Raw genomic sequence first — 16,398 nt, forward strand, 5'->3', positions numbered from 1 at the left:
CACTTTTTGGGCAAGCTCCATACCAGAAACCGAACACTTTTTTTTTTTGGCATTAAGATAAAAAAAAGTTTATTGTACATGTAAATGCAAAATAAGGTGAAGTAGTGGTACGGTTTTTGTATTGTTTTTATTTTTGTTATTTTTTTATTGAGATAAATTTCAGTTTGTCCCAACATAGTAATACGGAAAAGTTTCCGTTGGTGGCTCTGACTAATCAGATGACAAGGATTTATTCAAGTGTTTTATAAAACAAATAATGAATGTTTCACATTCGTGCAATGGAAAGAATAATTTCATTCGGTGACAGATGGAATGTTCCATCTGTCACCTCATAAAATTATTCTTACCATTGCACTCATACACATTTATTATTTGAATAACTTCTTAAAACAGTGTGCTATGTTTGTCATCTGGACACTATGAACCCAAAGTGCCTAAAAATCTTGGTTTTGGGTCAAAAATTTCTGGAATTCTCACAGCAGGTTGAACAATTTAAGGACTACCAATGAATTGGCATGTGTGTATTGTGGACATTTTCTCTCAGATAAATATGATTGAGACACTTGTGGGTTTGAGGTGGAAGTGGTAATTTTTGAAGTGTTGTTTAAAAAGAGCCAGATTTGTCTGTGTTTCTCGTGAATATATATTTGATTAACACTCCGAGTAGCACACTAAATATGCTGCCTTTGTGGGGCACATGTGGTCTAGCGGTAGAGCACAGGCCTCATGATCGTGAGATTGTGGGTTTGAGCCCCCACCGTGGCCACGCGTGTTGTGGCCTTGAGTAAGGCGCTTTACCTCAAGCATTGTTAAGTACTCCTCTCAACCCAGGTATTAAATGGGTACCGGCATTATTCAATGCTGGGAAGGTAACAGACTCGCTGTGGAGGAGGTGTGGCGATCCCCCCACAGCAGCATTTCATGGACTCGAGTCTGGCCCAATTGCTTTGAAAGTACTGGGCACTCCGTTCCTGTGAACACAGGTTCGTCCCCTTTGCCTTTGCTGGGAATTGAAAATTCAGTATTCAGTAGTCATTGGGATGATCCATGTCTCTTTGAATCAAGAAGAAAAACAGATATTTTGTAACAAGTGGAGTATTATTTCATGTGAACGGTGCTAAGTAAGTCTGCCGAAATAGTCACATTGTAGGCCTACAGTATGTTTCTATCACTCGTCAAGTTAAAGGCAGTTTTAAGCATGTCTTCTGTGATACATTTGAGGGTAGGAAATCTGGATATATCGTCATATGCAGTAACATACACTATCGGATGTGGCCGATATGAAAAAAAAAGGAACAGTCATCAGCGTGCTGTCACTCTGAACCCCAAAATATCCGAAATCTCTCTTTTTTAAGGGGGGGGGGACATCAAATTCTCTAAAATTCATACACATTTACAGAATTTCAGACTCCCAATTGTGCCAATTTCAGATATGCCCCCACAAAGATTATAGACATTTTTGGGGTTCATGGTTCATAATCAAAAAAATCAGTATTCATAAATCTGTTCAGCCTGCATAATATTTTCAGTTTGCTTTCCTCTCTTGTTCCACCCTGGGTCCAGGGGCCGATTTCGTGAAACTCATCTTATCTTGCTACTCATCTTAGGACTTCAGACGAGTCCTCACTCTAAGATTAATCTCCGCTAAGATGCATCCTAAGACCAATTTCACTAAACCCATCTTAAGCAAGACGCATCAAAACTAACAATTTGATGGCTGTTTCATGTTTGATGTTACCGCTTGACGAAACAGTCGTTGAAAAGAAATGCGCAAAACCAACTTCCCGCGCGCGTGCATAGAACACAAATTTTCATCAGAAAAATTACTCTACTCAATAAATTTCACTACACTAGATACGATAGAGTCATTCTTGCTCCCCGTTTCATCACTCTATTTTAAAAAAAAGTCGTCTACATGTTTGTGTTGGCGTATAATTAAATTTTGTAAAAAAGCTATTTTTATTAAAACTACCCACATATCAGAAATCTTTTCAAATCATTTCTTCCTCGAAACTGTAACTCTAGGCCGACACTCGTCTTTAATGGCAATAATTTCTAGCCGATAAACAAATTAACGCACAAATTAATGAGATAAGACGACCCTCAGACCGATCTTAAGTCAAGACGAGTTCAGCCGCGTTGCTAAGGAAGTTAGGACGTGTTGAACGCGTCTTGAGTTTGTGGAAATCGATCCTAGTCGCGAGTTAAGACGAGTAACCCTTCCTAATACGCGTCTTAGCGTTTCAAGAAATCCACCCCTGGTCATGTAGAAACAAGACTCTCAAATGTTAAATGCATTTTTTTTTTTTTTGCACCGGTGAGTAGTAAGTTTTGTAAACTTTTTTCTAGAATGGCTTTGTATATTAGCAGTCACGTGTAAATTGTGCTTATGTATATTTTCATGAAAACAAAATGAAACCTGAATGCTATTCCGCCCTTGTGCCGTGGAAGCAATGTATCTTTCACAGATAATGAAGATCAGTGTAATTATTCGTTTGTTTCTATATCATCGCACCTCTTAACAATTGACTTCAAATGGTTAGTTTTTTCAGTGTACAAGCAATGCATTCCTGCTGTTTAAGCACTATTAAGCTCGGCAAAAATAGTGTAATCTTTTATTTTGTACAAAATAGCATAGAGTTGTCCATTCCACATGTTTCCTAACGCTAACTTTGTTTCCAGTTTCATCTTCATCTCAGGCTTGAAATTACTTTTGAAAGTCTTTTTGTGTCTGATCCAAATGAAAAAATAAAGAATCCAAATGTTGGCCTGAAATTATAGGATTTGATGTTTCTGGGGCTGAACATGGCCAAAAAAGATCAAGTTGGATTCTCCAAATCAGGGGGCCGAGATCGACAAGCCAAACGAAGCAAGGTTTTGAAACTTTTGCAGAAATTAAAGGTTTATCAGTCTCTTTCATACAATCGAAATTTAAACAACAATCATTTAAAAGTACCTCAATTTCTGAACTGCCAATTGACATATTCCTTAAAACAAAAAACAAAGACCAAAAAATTAAAATGTAACAGAAATATTATAAAAATTTGTCTGTATCAAAGTATTACTATTTTTGTAACAGCATTGGTGTGGAAGTTTGTCAATGTAGTAATCTTAAATTGTTATATCTTGTGCTTGGATACTGTCATTTCATTGGTCTTATCTGGACAATAAAAATGCGTGTCACACACTGAGGGCGATATCGCACTGCGTGCATTGCGCGCGTTGCCCGCACGTGTGGAACCTGCCGGCGCTTTAGCTTTGCGCAATGAGAACTGCAACGTCAAACGCTCAGTCTCATGTCCGGCAGGACATCAAAACCTTCAGTTATCAAAGGTTACATCACAGTGATTGTCATTTATTTCTCACACAGTAAGTTACAACCATTTATCGTTTTGAGTTATTGGCAAGATATAACAAAACAATTGTTGACTGCTGTGATGTGGGATATGCCGTTTTTAACCCCCTTGCCCTTGGGGCGCATATTGCACCCTCGGCACCCCTCGGGTGTTAAAAATGTCATATCCCACATCGCAGCAGTCAACAATTGCTAAATGTCAAGAACCAAGTTTTATCATTCATAATTTGACTGAAATTTTCTCTTTTTTTCAGTGCACACAAAATTATGTTGGAAATTCTTGCAGATAATCGTCCTTGACGTCCTCAGTACTTCCTTAACTGTCTCAAGCAAGAATGGTCATATCTGGATTTTTCTCACTGCTGTAGTAAATTATAATTTGTCATAATTGTGTAGTTTCAAAAGAACGCATTGCATTTAAACCATGATTAATCACTCCGATTTCAAGTGCAATAAATATATAGTACAAGCTTCGTGAGGAAGCACAGTGATTAAAAGGAGGTATGTCACGAAAAAAGATTGTATATTACATTATTAGAATGTTGTCTTTGTTGTGCTGATAATTAGTCTTGTATAGAGCAACTGAAGTTTGGGTCAACACAGGTCAGCCCCGTGCCGTTCCATTAGCTCTGACGTCATTCTCGGGGCTGTCCCGGGTCAGCCACCACAGACACTGCTTGTAGAGCAGAGTCAGTGGTTGATATACATCACACGCATGTGTTGTTCATTCCAAGAAACAGTGTTGTAGTCAAGTACTTTTTTCCTACCGAGTACTGCCAAGTACTTAGGTTACCGAGTACGAGTACGAGTACTTGTACTTCCGAGTACGAGCGGCTCGAACGCAGTACTTCTATCTCTGAATATGGCCAAACTGAAAGCATCGATACATTTAAAGAGGCCGTGTTAAGTCAAGCCATACCAATTTTTTCGAGTACTGCTAGTCGAGTACGAGTACATGTACTTTGATGATCGAGTTTAATCTCAACATGTCGAGTACGAGTACTTTGCTGCCTGAGTACGAGTACCGTCATTTCAAGTACGAGTACTTTGACATTCGAGTACGATTACTCTGAAAAAGGTACTCGAGTACGAGTACCGAGTACAAGTACTACAACACTGCCGAGAAACGGACAGTGGAAATCTGAAGTGGATTTAAAAAAACTTTATTTGAAGTCTGAGGTTTTCATTTATTGAGTTCATTGTGACTTTTGAGGCTACAATTCCAGCCCAACTTTTTTTGAGTTTTGCAATCGACTGAAAAGCAGTATATCTCAAACTAATACCAATCCGAAACGGACGTTTTGTCAGTGTCTACAACCACGGCTACGGGCTTCACGTGAGAATCATGATAGCCCGCGGTTGAGCCTTTGATTAGCACGGCTGTCGTGGCTAACCCCATCTGCCTTTACCTGAGTTGATCCGGGTGAGCTGCTCGAACGCACTCATTTTGAGGTTTTGTTTGCCATTATTGAGGGTAGGGGTTGGGGATGGGGGGGGGGGGGGGTTGGAGGGGAGTGGGGTGCATGCCACACAGACATTTGAAAGCAACCAGAAAATATTAAATGAAAAATGCCCACCATACAATACTGACCTCCGTTTATCACACCAAAGTATCGTACGCACATAGCACACAGACTCACATTCTAAATACATTGTTTAGACCTTCACATACTGGCCATGTTTCAACAATAAATTATAATGACTAAACAGCCAATAAGTTATGTGCACAGAATGACGTGTCATTGCAAATATTTAAGAATGTTTTTCTGATAAATTCAATTGACTAAAATGTCTATTTAAACCCTGTTTCTCAGTCTAGAAATAGAAAACAAAATGCTAAATATGCTAGAACACTGTAGTAAATCCCAAATATTTTTAACAAGTTATATACACAACTATCTATCGGTTACATTACATGCAAAGTGGTCAATTGTACAGCATTTTGGCCACCAATAAAACATTACGACATTAACGATGTGTCCAAATTAGGCTTAGTAAAATTTATGAAACAGTTTCACATCCAGGCTTCCTGAAAACCAAAGGAGGGGGGTGTTTTTATTTTATTTTTATTTTCCAAGATGGCGGATTTTCCAAGATGGCGGATGGAATCTTCCATTTTCTGAACTCTTTTACTGATACAAACTTGTGTCCAAAGGAGCCATAACCCTATCTACTTAGTCACAGTTTTGCTGGAACGTGTAAAAGACAATGTGCAAAATATATTGCAAATGTGTGAGGTATAAAAACAGAAGATAAAAAAAAACCTGGCAGGGAAAAGGAAGTGGGCTGAGACAACTGGTTTATTTCTGTACTTGGCCTTTATACTTGGCCTTACTTGGCCATAGCCTATCTATGGGAACACCCACTTCCATAGGCACGTGTGTTATTGCCAGCCATAAGAAAGTGTTTTTGAAACGGCCGTTTGCACCACTGGCCGTAGTAATCCTGTGTTTCTGCACGCTCGGTTGAAAACTGGCTTTCGGGCAAAATGTGCAAATTGCACATTTAAGTTTGACTTTAATTAAACCTGAACTTGCATTAACTAGTTTGTGCTTATCATAATGCCTTCATCAGTTTACTGTTGTGAGTAGTCCACGTAAAGCAACATACATGTAGGTCTACATTTCGCTTGTAGAGCCTGTGTAGGGTTAGAGTTCCTGCAAGACTTAAGCTCTTGTGTTTCTGATCAGCAGAGTGTGGGTTTGAGTCTCGGTCTTGATACATGTGTCCTTAAGCAAGACACTTAACCATTATTGCTTCGTCCTTCGGATGGGACGTGGCTTATCACTAAGAGAAGGGGTTTGCCCTGGTGTTTCTGGCCTCCTGGTAATACTCCCAGTCCCCTGCGGAGTCCTTAGGAGAAGAGCCAACCAAGAACCAAGAACCCAATACTGTTTGAATAAATAAAATTAAAATTTGTATAAAATGCCCTTAGATGTTTAGTGACGTTTCAGCTGATGCACTTGTTCTGTGTTTAGGACTTGGGTTGAAGTATGGTGGAAGTTACGACAGAATCTCGCAGACACTTGCAAAACTTTACTGAAATTCAACTCGCTTCATATTCAGAAAAATGTTTCCAAGTTTTGCCATCAAATAATTCGATGTAATGTATTATTAAAGGCATATAGGATCATTTGCATTTTACGGAATTATTATCAAAATGGCTTACTTGGATTAAAGATCATACTGGTACTAATTATTCCATCTGGCTTGCTGTCATTTAGAAAAAATCAAGAATTGTAGGTGATTTCCAACAATTGGTCAATTGACTGATTTTTGGAAATAAAGAGTGCTATTGACGAAACCGTGTCTCGTGATCAAAAACTTGTGCATGGTTTTTCACTTTTTTCTTGAAAAGTGTAATATCCACCATGGGCGTCACCAGGATTTTTTCTAGAGGGGGGCAAAACATATTTTTCCCAAAGAATTCGTGTATTTCTCTCGATTTATCAGTTTACTCATTAAATTTACACCACTATGACTTCGCACCTCTTTTTCTTTTCTTTTTTCTCTTTTTTTTTTCTTCCTTTTGTTGTTGTTGTGGCTTTTCCAAGGGGGGGGGGGGCCCTTGGCCCCCCCCCTCGCAACGCCCATGATATCCACTGAGCTGAAACTTCAACAGGTAAGGTTTTGAACATTCTTCTTTGGATTGTGAGTGGTGTTATTATTGGAAACAAACAAACATGCATTAAAAGGAAATGATCCTATATGTCTTTAATGCCACATTTACTGGCCCAATATCATATACGTAAGCAGGCAGGTTTTAAAAATCAGCTCTTCATTAAAAATGTGACTTTGCTATCTCAACAGACAATAAGTCAATTCTATACATATTTAAAATTCAAAATTGCTGTCAATTCTCAGTGCGCAATCATGTGTCGATGGGCGTCCCTATTGGTTGATGTGGCTCGCAGATAGTCAGTGAGGCTATGTGGTTGTTTGGCATGACCTGTAAATATAGACAGAAAAAAATATCATTTTTTGTTTGGTTTGAAGTAACTATGTTGTACTATTAAAGGGAATAAATGTGTGGCTTGGCAGGTGTTACACACTCTGTTTAAGACCGGTTGGAGTCTGGATGCTGATAATTACCCCAGCCAAATCCAGACTCCAACCGGTCTTAAACAGAGTGTTTAATACTGACCAAGCACATATTTATTCCCATTCATAAATACCTTTTCGGTAAAAACAAAATCGAAACTTTCCGGTCCAAAAGTCAACACAAGTCAAAAATTATAAATTTTTAATGAGTTCCATCAACAAAACACCCCTCTGGCTATACAATGGTAAGGCCTCCGGTAAACAACTCCTTACATGGAGAATGACTCGGGCGTCGCGCATACGTCGTGATGTGGCACGCAACCGTATGTACCGGTGTAGTGTGAATTTAGGACTATGAAACTTTACTGACTCACTGGTAGTATTGTGCATGCCTTCGTGAGGATTGTGAACATTCAACCAATAAAACAGTGCTTGCATCGGAGTTTAATTTGGAAGGGTTTTACATATTGCTTTGAATATTGACTTCCCACAAGGAGGGTTAATGTCAATTAATTTGCGGTTGTAGTTGACGCATGTTATTACCTCGATGATGACGTTATGCACACCGTAGCAGAAGGTCGAGCCGAACGGATTGGTTGTATTCATAGATGAGGCTCGGTTCAGCACAACTGGCTTCTGGGATGGCCGAACCAAAAGCTTCTTCAAGGAATCCCACTGCATAACACAATATTTCACATTTGAATATTTTGAAATGCTAAAATTTGTATCAGTGTTGTAATTGAGACTTGTGTTTATTCAAAGAAAAGTGATGAAATTTGTGGTAAAGCACGAATGAAGCAAGACAAATTAGTCAACATGGATATAAATGTAGTACATAAATATGTTAACAAATCGCAGTTTGATTTTATTGCTATTTTCACCATGCAAACCTTCAAATGTTATTAGATAAATTAATCTGAATCAGACCTTGACAAATGTTGTGATGTTGACGACCGCACTATCGTCGCAAACCTCGGTCTCTAGACCAGCCTTCACGCACGGCAAGGAAATCTCAAAGTTGCATCTGTGATAACTGCAGACACGCAGAGAGAACAAATTTATAATTTGATTTGGAAAAAAAAATGGCTTTTGAGAGTAGGACAAAGTTGGTACGGTTCTTAAACCAGTTCGCGCCGGGATTACTTTTCACAAACCTCGATGGTAGACGGGTTGAGGCCGTCATATGCGGGAGGCACTGCCTAATATTTCCGGCCTTGCTCGCTGCGAGCGGGTCGCTGACAGATATTTCCGGCCTCGCTCGTTGCATGTTTATCCGTCATCCGTCCCGAATACCACAACACCTTTGCGTGTATACATGTCATCCGACGTGAACTCGTTAACTCCTAAACTTAGGGCTGGAATTTTGAATCCAAAACTGCTAGCGTTGTTGTGTCCTTGGGCAAGCCACTTTACCCCAACTTGACTCTCTCAACCTGGGACTATAAATGGGTACCGGCATTAGCTGGGGAGTAACCTTTGATTGACTGGCATCCCATCCAGGGGAATAGAATTACTCTCAGTAGCTTAATGTCAATAATTAACACCAGGCTGATCGGCTTATACGGTTTACAATAAAGGTTTCAACCAGAAATGTTTAAGCTACTCACATATTGAAGTTGTAATGCCCTGGATAGTTGCTGTGAAGTATGAACTTTTTGGCGCAGTGTGTGGCAGCGTCAAATAGGATATCCTGTCAACAAATATTTGTTGTATTTTATTTATATTAAATTATATTATTTTATTTGTTGTAAACCTACTTTACAACTCTTATAAAAGTTTACATCAACTCAAACACCAATATCAGTTCTTTATTTAATTTATTCTTTGATTTTAAACCGGTCCCGCTTATGCCTACCCACAATACACAACCCTACATTTGCTAACCAAAGTCAACGTTATTCAAATGTCTATCTAAAGATATTAAACATTCAATGATGTACATACCACTCCTATGGTGAAGTAGTTGAAGAAATAGTCGGAGGTTCTGGGTTGGTCTTTGTGGAATGTCTTCGAATGAATCCTCATCTACACGTCAAAAATACAAGAAATGATAATCATATAAATATTCCTTTATGAGTTACTATTGACTGAAAAATTAAACCAGAAGCTGTTTGTTTTACAATTATTTACTTCTGCGAGTGGTGTAAGTTGGGACGATGAAAGTCCAGCCTGGGGTTGTGGTGCGTGTGTCCTTGGGCAAGGCACTTTGTCACAAGTTACTTCTCCCCGCCCAGGAGTAAATGGGTACCTGTGAAGGCAGAGATGGTTATTGTGGTTTCTTTTGGCTTCTTTGCGCTGAAATAGCAGCATCGAGCTGTATACTCCCCAGGGAGCTGAGATGGTCCTTGGGCAAGACACTTTGTCACAACTTGCTTCTCCCCACCCAGGAGTAAATGGGTATCTGTGAGGGCAGAGATGGTTCCTGTGGTTTCTTTTGGCTTCTTTGCGCTGAAATAGCAGCATCGAGCTGTATACTCCCCAGGGAGCTGAGTTGGTCTTTGGAGTGTTTTATGAGCAGGGGTAAAGGGCGGTTTATGCCATGCAAATTTAATGTCATAAAACATTCGCATCGAAAGTTGCCAGAGTTGAAACGTGTTCAACTTTTGCAAATTTCGCAGTGAGAAAACTTGCCACGACGTCACAAATTCACATGTTTAGGTCGCGCCGAGTATGAACCAAACTTAATAATGACGTAGCGCCTGCTATAAATTAAAAACCTCTAAATTGGTCCACTTCATGAAATTACGACCATTGCAAATGATGCCATATGCCTGTAAATAAGATGTCCTCGTCATTTGTGCACCGAACCTTGTCCTCGGACTTGTAGAAGACTTTGCTGGGACACCCTAGGGCGCTTATCACGTCTTGGGCGGAGTCTCCGAACTGCAGCGCCTTGCTGATTGGACGATGCTTAGACTCTGGCGACTTACCACCTCCTGGTCCTGTGAAAAAATTAAAAACCTTGATAATAACTGTAAAATTTTATTTCGCAACTTCACAAATTAAGACACAAGTTGCAACATTAAAATTGATGAAGCTAATTTTCTCTTTGTTTATTTCCCTAATTTCTTGTTACCTTAGCCGTTAAGCGTGAGTGGCATCTAGCATAGTGCATATTCACGGAGAGCAGAAATTCAAAGCAGTATATTGTGTAGTTGAAAACATTTTCACATTGGTGGGAAACCGTGTGTTATGTTAATTTATGCAAATTTTGCAAGTTTTGCAGCGTGATGTCATTGCCTGCTCTAAGTAGGTCTGATTCAATCCAAGGCCAGAATGGTAAATATCTGGGTCTAAAATGTTTCTCACCGTCGGTCAGAAGAGAAAATTTCAATCCAACCGGTAGTCCGTCTTCACTGATTCCCTCCACTGCCTCGCAGAAGACATTGCCACCGAAGGAGCTCATGGGAATGGCTGGCCGCCTATTAAACAAAACATCATGTTGAAATCAAGAAGTTTTAAAATTTCCAATTTTCATTTCTAGAGTGTACATAAAGTTGTAACTTTTTATATTACATGTTTACCACACAAAACAATGTGTAATTGGACTGTATCAGATTCACTTTAAAATCAGATTTCGCTTGGTTTAAGGCTGGCGCAGTGGTTCTTTCCTCGCCTTCCACCTCTATGGCCCGGGTTTGATTCCTGCCTCAGCCACATGTGGATTGGGTTTTCAGTCCCTACCTGATTCCGTGGGTTTCCCCCAGAATATTCTTCTGGGGTTTTCCTCCCACCTCTAAAACTGTAATTTCTTCTCATTGTCTTCTCTCTACAGGTTTCTTCAGGCTTGCGAGCTACAGTGCCTAGGGCGCTTTTGAGGAATCCTTGGTGTCATTACCAGAAATACTTATTTCCATTGTGAGCATGACAAAGTAACTGAGCAAGGGTAAATAAGGTACGGCTGATTCAATTAAAAAAACAAACAGCAGCATCGCAGAATATTTGAAACTCACTTTGATTCAGCAAGACTGCTACCGCTGTAGATATAGATCCGACTGACCAACACTGAGTTCTTGCTGGGCAAAGGGATGGATCCCAAACCGTGAACACTTGGCTGTTGAGAGCAGAATCAGATATTTAGAAAGAAAATATTGTTCAGAATTTACTCTAACAAAGACATTTTCTCCTGTCTTTGTTTTTTTCTGGCCAATCATACAGAATTTTTTTTTTGTAACAATATTTGTGAGGTTAGCGGTAGCACCATGTAGGCAAATCTCTTGAGTGACTTTGCATGGTTCTATAAGGAACCGGTTTGGTTACTCCATGTTTTGAAAAGGACACTGTCTTCATGTGTCCAGAACAGAGCAGACTTGTCAAAACACTGAGTAATTAACCGGTTCTTTTCAGAAACACACACAGTCACAACAAAGATTTGACTATATGCAGGTACCGCAAAGCTTACATCTATTGACTTGCCACCACTTAAAATTGTTATCATTTTCCTCAAATAAGCGGGCAGAAAGTGCATAATGAACTCAATGATCTAGACCATGTAAGCATTTTGCTCAAATCCTTTGAAAAGTTAGAGCCGCATAATCTGTGTTCTTCATCAATTTCAATTTTACTTTCCTCTTAATTAATTTCAACTTCTATCTTTTATTTACCCTCCCCCCCAAAAAACCCGTTTTTGTTTTCTTTTGGGTGCCTGGTACCCTCTGAACAATAAGGTGTTCATTTTGGGTACAGTCAGATCTGCGTAACAAGCAGACTAGTTCCCGGTCTGCAGGGCCCAATTTCATAGAGCTGCTTAAGCAGAAAATTAGCTTAAGCACGAAAAAAAATTGCTTAGTAAAATTAGGTTACCGGCCAAAACTCCATGTGATGTACATTGCTTGTGACTGGTATTTAGCTGTTGTTTACTTAGCATAACAATCGCATGGAGTTTTGGCCGGTAACCTGATTTTATTAAGCAAGACGTTTTTGTGCTTAAGCAAATTTTGTGCTTAAGCAGCTCTATGAAATTGGCCCCTGTACAGTATCGATACTGATTGTGAGGCAGGAACCAGCCCATTCCACAAGAACGTAATTATTGTCAGTCTGCAAGTACTTTGAGATTTGTTAAGTAATATCTCAATAACTGAATGTCATTGTGGGTCAATTTTTTTTGGTCGATGTCTCATTCATAAGTGAATAACTTCTGTATTGCTAGAAAAATAACAATTTCTAAAAGGAATCTCTTTTGCGGGATGAAACTTGAAAATGGCTTGGGAAATGCATCTTTTAAGCTAATTACAGCACACACAGATACACAAAACAACTTTCATCCTCCGTACTTCAAACTTGGCATCCTCTCCGATCGGGAAGAGAAACGACAATCCGCGGAAGTTAATGGAGAAAAGTTGTTGCTGGGCGTCGTAGACTGCGGGCTTGGTGGCCCCAAAGGAACTGTCAACTTGCTCAATGGTTGGCTGGACGTAAGGTGAGCTGAAATGCTTCCCACTGAAAAAGGAAAATAAAAGAGAGACCTTAGAATTTACTACTTAAAGGCACATAGGATCATTTGCATTTTTCCCAAAAGTAACCTACCAAATTATTATTAACAAGCTTACTTGGATTAAAGAACGCACCGGTTCTAAACACCCTGTGAAATTATTCCGTCTGGCTTGCTGTCATTTAGAAGAAATCCAGAAATGTAGGTGATTTCCAACGATCAGTCAATTGATTGAGTTTAGGAGTAAAGAGTGCTATGGACGAAATTACGTTTCATGGTCAAAAGGTTGTGCATGGTTTTCACCGTTTTCTCAAAAAGTGTAATATCCCCTGAGATAAGACTTCAGCCAGTTAGGTTTTAAATTTTTTTCTTTGGATTTTGAGTGGTGTTACTTTAAGTAAATGATCCAATATGCTTTTAAAGGTAGAGTCCGTCATTTGCAGCTATCCAAAAAGTAACTGTTGTTACAATAAGAAATTGCTAACTTGGTTTTAAAATGGTAATGGTACTAAACTACCTGTGAAATTATTCTCTCTGGCAAGCTGTTATTTTAAAGAAAACAATGTTAAAAGGCCTTTCCCAACAATGGGTCTAAAGACACATTTTTGGAAATTTCTGTTTATACTTAGTTTGTAAGTAAGCGCAAGCGTTGACATGACGCACATGCGTGTGCAGTTGCTATAATTTGTCGGTTCAGTGCGTGACATCGCTTAGTGGCAATCAGCTGAATGAGAATGGGTTTTTTTCTCTTTTCCTGTTGTTAAGTGTTTGGTTTCAAATTTTGGACCAGCCTCTATTTTAAAGGTTTATATTTTTAGGACACTACACTTTATACTCACCAATATTTCAATTTAACTTTGCTCAGGTTGTATACTTCAATGACCTGTGGAAGACAAAAATCAAGTCGTGCACATTTTGTAAATGTTACTTTGCCAGTGGTTGTCTTGGATTTCTGCGGCAAACTAGCATTTACTAAGAGAAAGCCAATTGCGACATAATTTTGATATCAGCCAATCAAGGCCAGCTTCCATGAAAATAACATCTACTAAAAGAAAACCGGCGCTGGCCAAATATCCACTGCCTATAATTTAAGGTCTGCTTTATAGTCGTGTTCCCTAATGCGGCGCACTTCGAAGCTTACCCAACTTTCCTCGTGTAGTGTTGCCAAACCTCTTTTTTGACAAACATCAAATTCATGCAGTAAAATAATGGTACTTTTACCTTATTAATGCTTGCTATTTAACCTCCGTGAACAATTTCAGTTTCATAAAATTTAAGCCGAAATTAAAAAACGGTGGCGTCCGGAAATTGGGCACAAATTGGCGGAGTGTTCCCTAACGTGGCGCACTTAAATAAATCTCGGAAAATTCCAAATTAACATTTAAGAATTTCTGTAAACTTGATCAATTCTGATAAATCATTATTATTTCTACTTACATACCCAGCCAGATGTTTGTCAGAAAATTATTTTCTTATTTTTCGGGGCATTTTCAAAGGTTTCACTTTGCACTTGAAAATAAAATCGGAAAATCACGCCAAAATAAATTTTTCTTTTAACTTTGTAGCGGGTAAATAAACTCGCAATTTATGAACGGGAGTGTTTAGAACTTGATGAAATTTCACTTTCTGTGAAATTTCAGTTAAAACTGTTGCTCTAGCTGGGCGCTACAGGCGAAAAATCAAAGTGCGCCACGTTAGGGGCCGCGCCACGTTAGGGTACATCAACAATACTTACCCGAAGGCGCTGCACGTGCGAATCGAAAATGAGACGGATGCCGTCTTGGATGAGATTCAGCACCAGATCGATGGCCAATGGGACCGACTCGCAGTAGATGACCTGCACTTCCTTGATGATGCGACACTGACGACGTAGGATGTTGACAGCTTGCGAGAATGGCATTCCTGAAGAGGGGCAGATAATAAGAAGGAAGAAAGTAAAGTTATATAAAAGTGCTCTGATTGAACGGGTCATGATAAATGTGATACTGATTCACAATGGTTATGATGGTGTTTTTGCAATGCCCTAAGTTGCGGCGTAACCAAATAGCATTGCGGCTGAATCCCGTAAAATAGCCACTACAAATTTGAAAACATGTATTAATGAGTGACCATCAAAGAGGCTACGGTGAAAGAGAGTGATCATATAAGGTCTAAGGCATTTTTGAGAGTCGCGAATGACAATGTTGCACCGTGTGGTTTCGAATATTTTTTTCCTTCACTACAGCCGTATAAACTCTTCCATCGAATGTGTGTTCAATCAAAATAATTTGTAGCGTCTCTAATATTTGAAAATTCGCCAATGAATGACCGTATGCTTTTGCCTAGTTCCGGATCGCGCGTGCACTTACGACCCAACTACACACGCGTTAATCGATTTTGTGTGACGTATTCTGTGCCGTGTGCAAGGTTTTCGGTCCGTGCGTGAGTTCGTGCCGTTGCGCTGCAGACAAAAGTTTCAAAATTATTTACATTAATTCTCTTTTGAAAATTTGCTGGAATTCTCTTGAATGAACTTTTTTGGAAAATTAAATAACGCAGTGGCTATCGTTACGGCAGCCGTAACGCATTTCCCATTTTCTATCGTTACGGTAGTACTGCAACTTTTATAAAAACATGAGAAGAAAATATAAAATTAGAAGAAAAAAAGTGAATTTGAACGTTATGAAATTCGGACTTTATTTCCCTTTTAAAAAAAATCCTCCAAAGCCTCAGGTTAGAAAAGGAAAAAAGTTCGTGTGCAAAACTGAGATGCGAACCCGCAACCTCGCGGTGCAAAATCCTACCCATATATATACCTGCGTGCGTATCAAAAAAGTATCGTAGAGGGCGCTAAACAACGGCTGCCGTAACGATAGCCACTTCGATTAAATAATACTTTTTCAGAAAATGTGCTTGATTTGGGGTGGTTCTGGCTGAAAAATTGATTTTCTCGCGTGATTTTTTTTCCGCAAGAATCAGTTTTTGATCGATCCGGAACTAGGAAAAGCGGCATCGGTACTTTTGACGTCGTAAAGTCACAATAAAAAGAGCTTAAATTTGGGAAATTATTTTGTAGTCTCTCCATCACTCAGCTCAAGGTAAACTTTTAAACCAGTGTCACTTGAATTCGTGAAGTAGTTGAGCCGAAAGCAGCCTGAATGATGTTTGCTATCCGGAACTAGGAAAACGACTGTACTTGAGTCAAGTACAGTCGTTTTCCTTGTTGGATTGTTGACTTACCGAGCACGAATTCCCAGTTGTCACTTCCGAGCGATCGGCCCGGCACAACCTCCAAATCCAACATTTTTCACCTAAACCATATGAGGATATGTAACAAGATCAACACATCAACAATGGTGGCAAATCATACACCGCGATCGTTTCGAAAAAGACAAAAAAATATTGAAGTACGCAGCCAACAACTTCTGTTTGTGTTTACGTTTTGCAATGATGAGCCAGCTGTATTATGAGCATGCGCAGTCTACATTTCCAAGAATAATAACATCAACTGCACGTTCTAAATAAAAAATACCTGATGTAAATAAAAAATATTAACTACACGTTCGAAAATAAAACGAGAAAATTACGAGAT

General features: G+C 39.3%; 1 protein-coding gene across 1 annotated transcript; it reads right to left on the reverse strand.

The window, feature by feature from the left end:
- Positions 1-6,982: 6,982 nt before the first annotated feature.
- On the reverse strand, positions 6,983-16,280 carry LOC119723661 (UPF0183 protein C16orf70 homolog). Its single transcript, XM_038194442.1, has 12 exons — positions 16,047-16,280; positions 14,563-14,729; positions 13,667-13,710; positions 12,670-12,835; positions 11,350-11,450; positions 10,706-10,818; positions 10,205-10,338; positions 9,341-9,421; positions 9,004-9,086; positions 8,324-8,429; positions 7,940-8,071; positions 6,983-7,304 (listed from the first exon to the last, which is right to left on the reverse strand). The coding sequence occupies exons 1-12, from the start codon at positions 16,108-16,110 to the stop codon at positions 7,227-7,229; spliced, it is 1,269 nt and encodes a 422-aa protein (XP_038050370.1). The 5' UTR covers positions 16,111-16,280; the 3' UTR covers positions 6,983-7,226.
- Between the last annotated feature and the right edge of the window lie 118 nt (positions 16,281-16,398).

Source organism: Patiria miniata, unplaced genomic scaffold (genome assembly GCF_015706575.1).
Source record: "Patiria miniata isolate m_02_andy unplaced genomic scaffold, ASM1570657v1 HiC_scaffold_17, whole genome shotgun sequence".
Classification (NCBI taxonomy): domain Eukaryota; kingdom Metazoa; phylum Echinodermata; class Asteroidea; order Valvatida; family Asterinidae; genus Patiria; species Patiria miniata.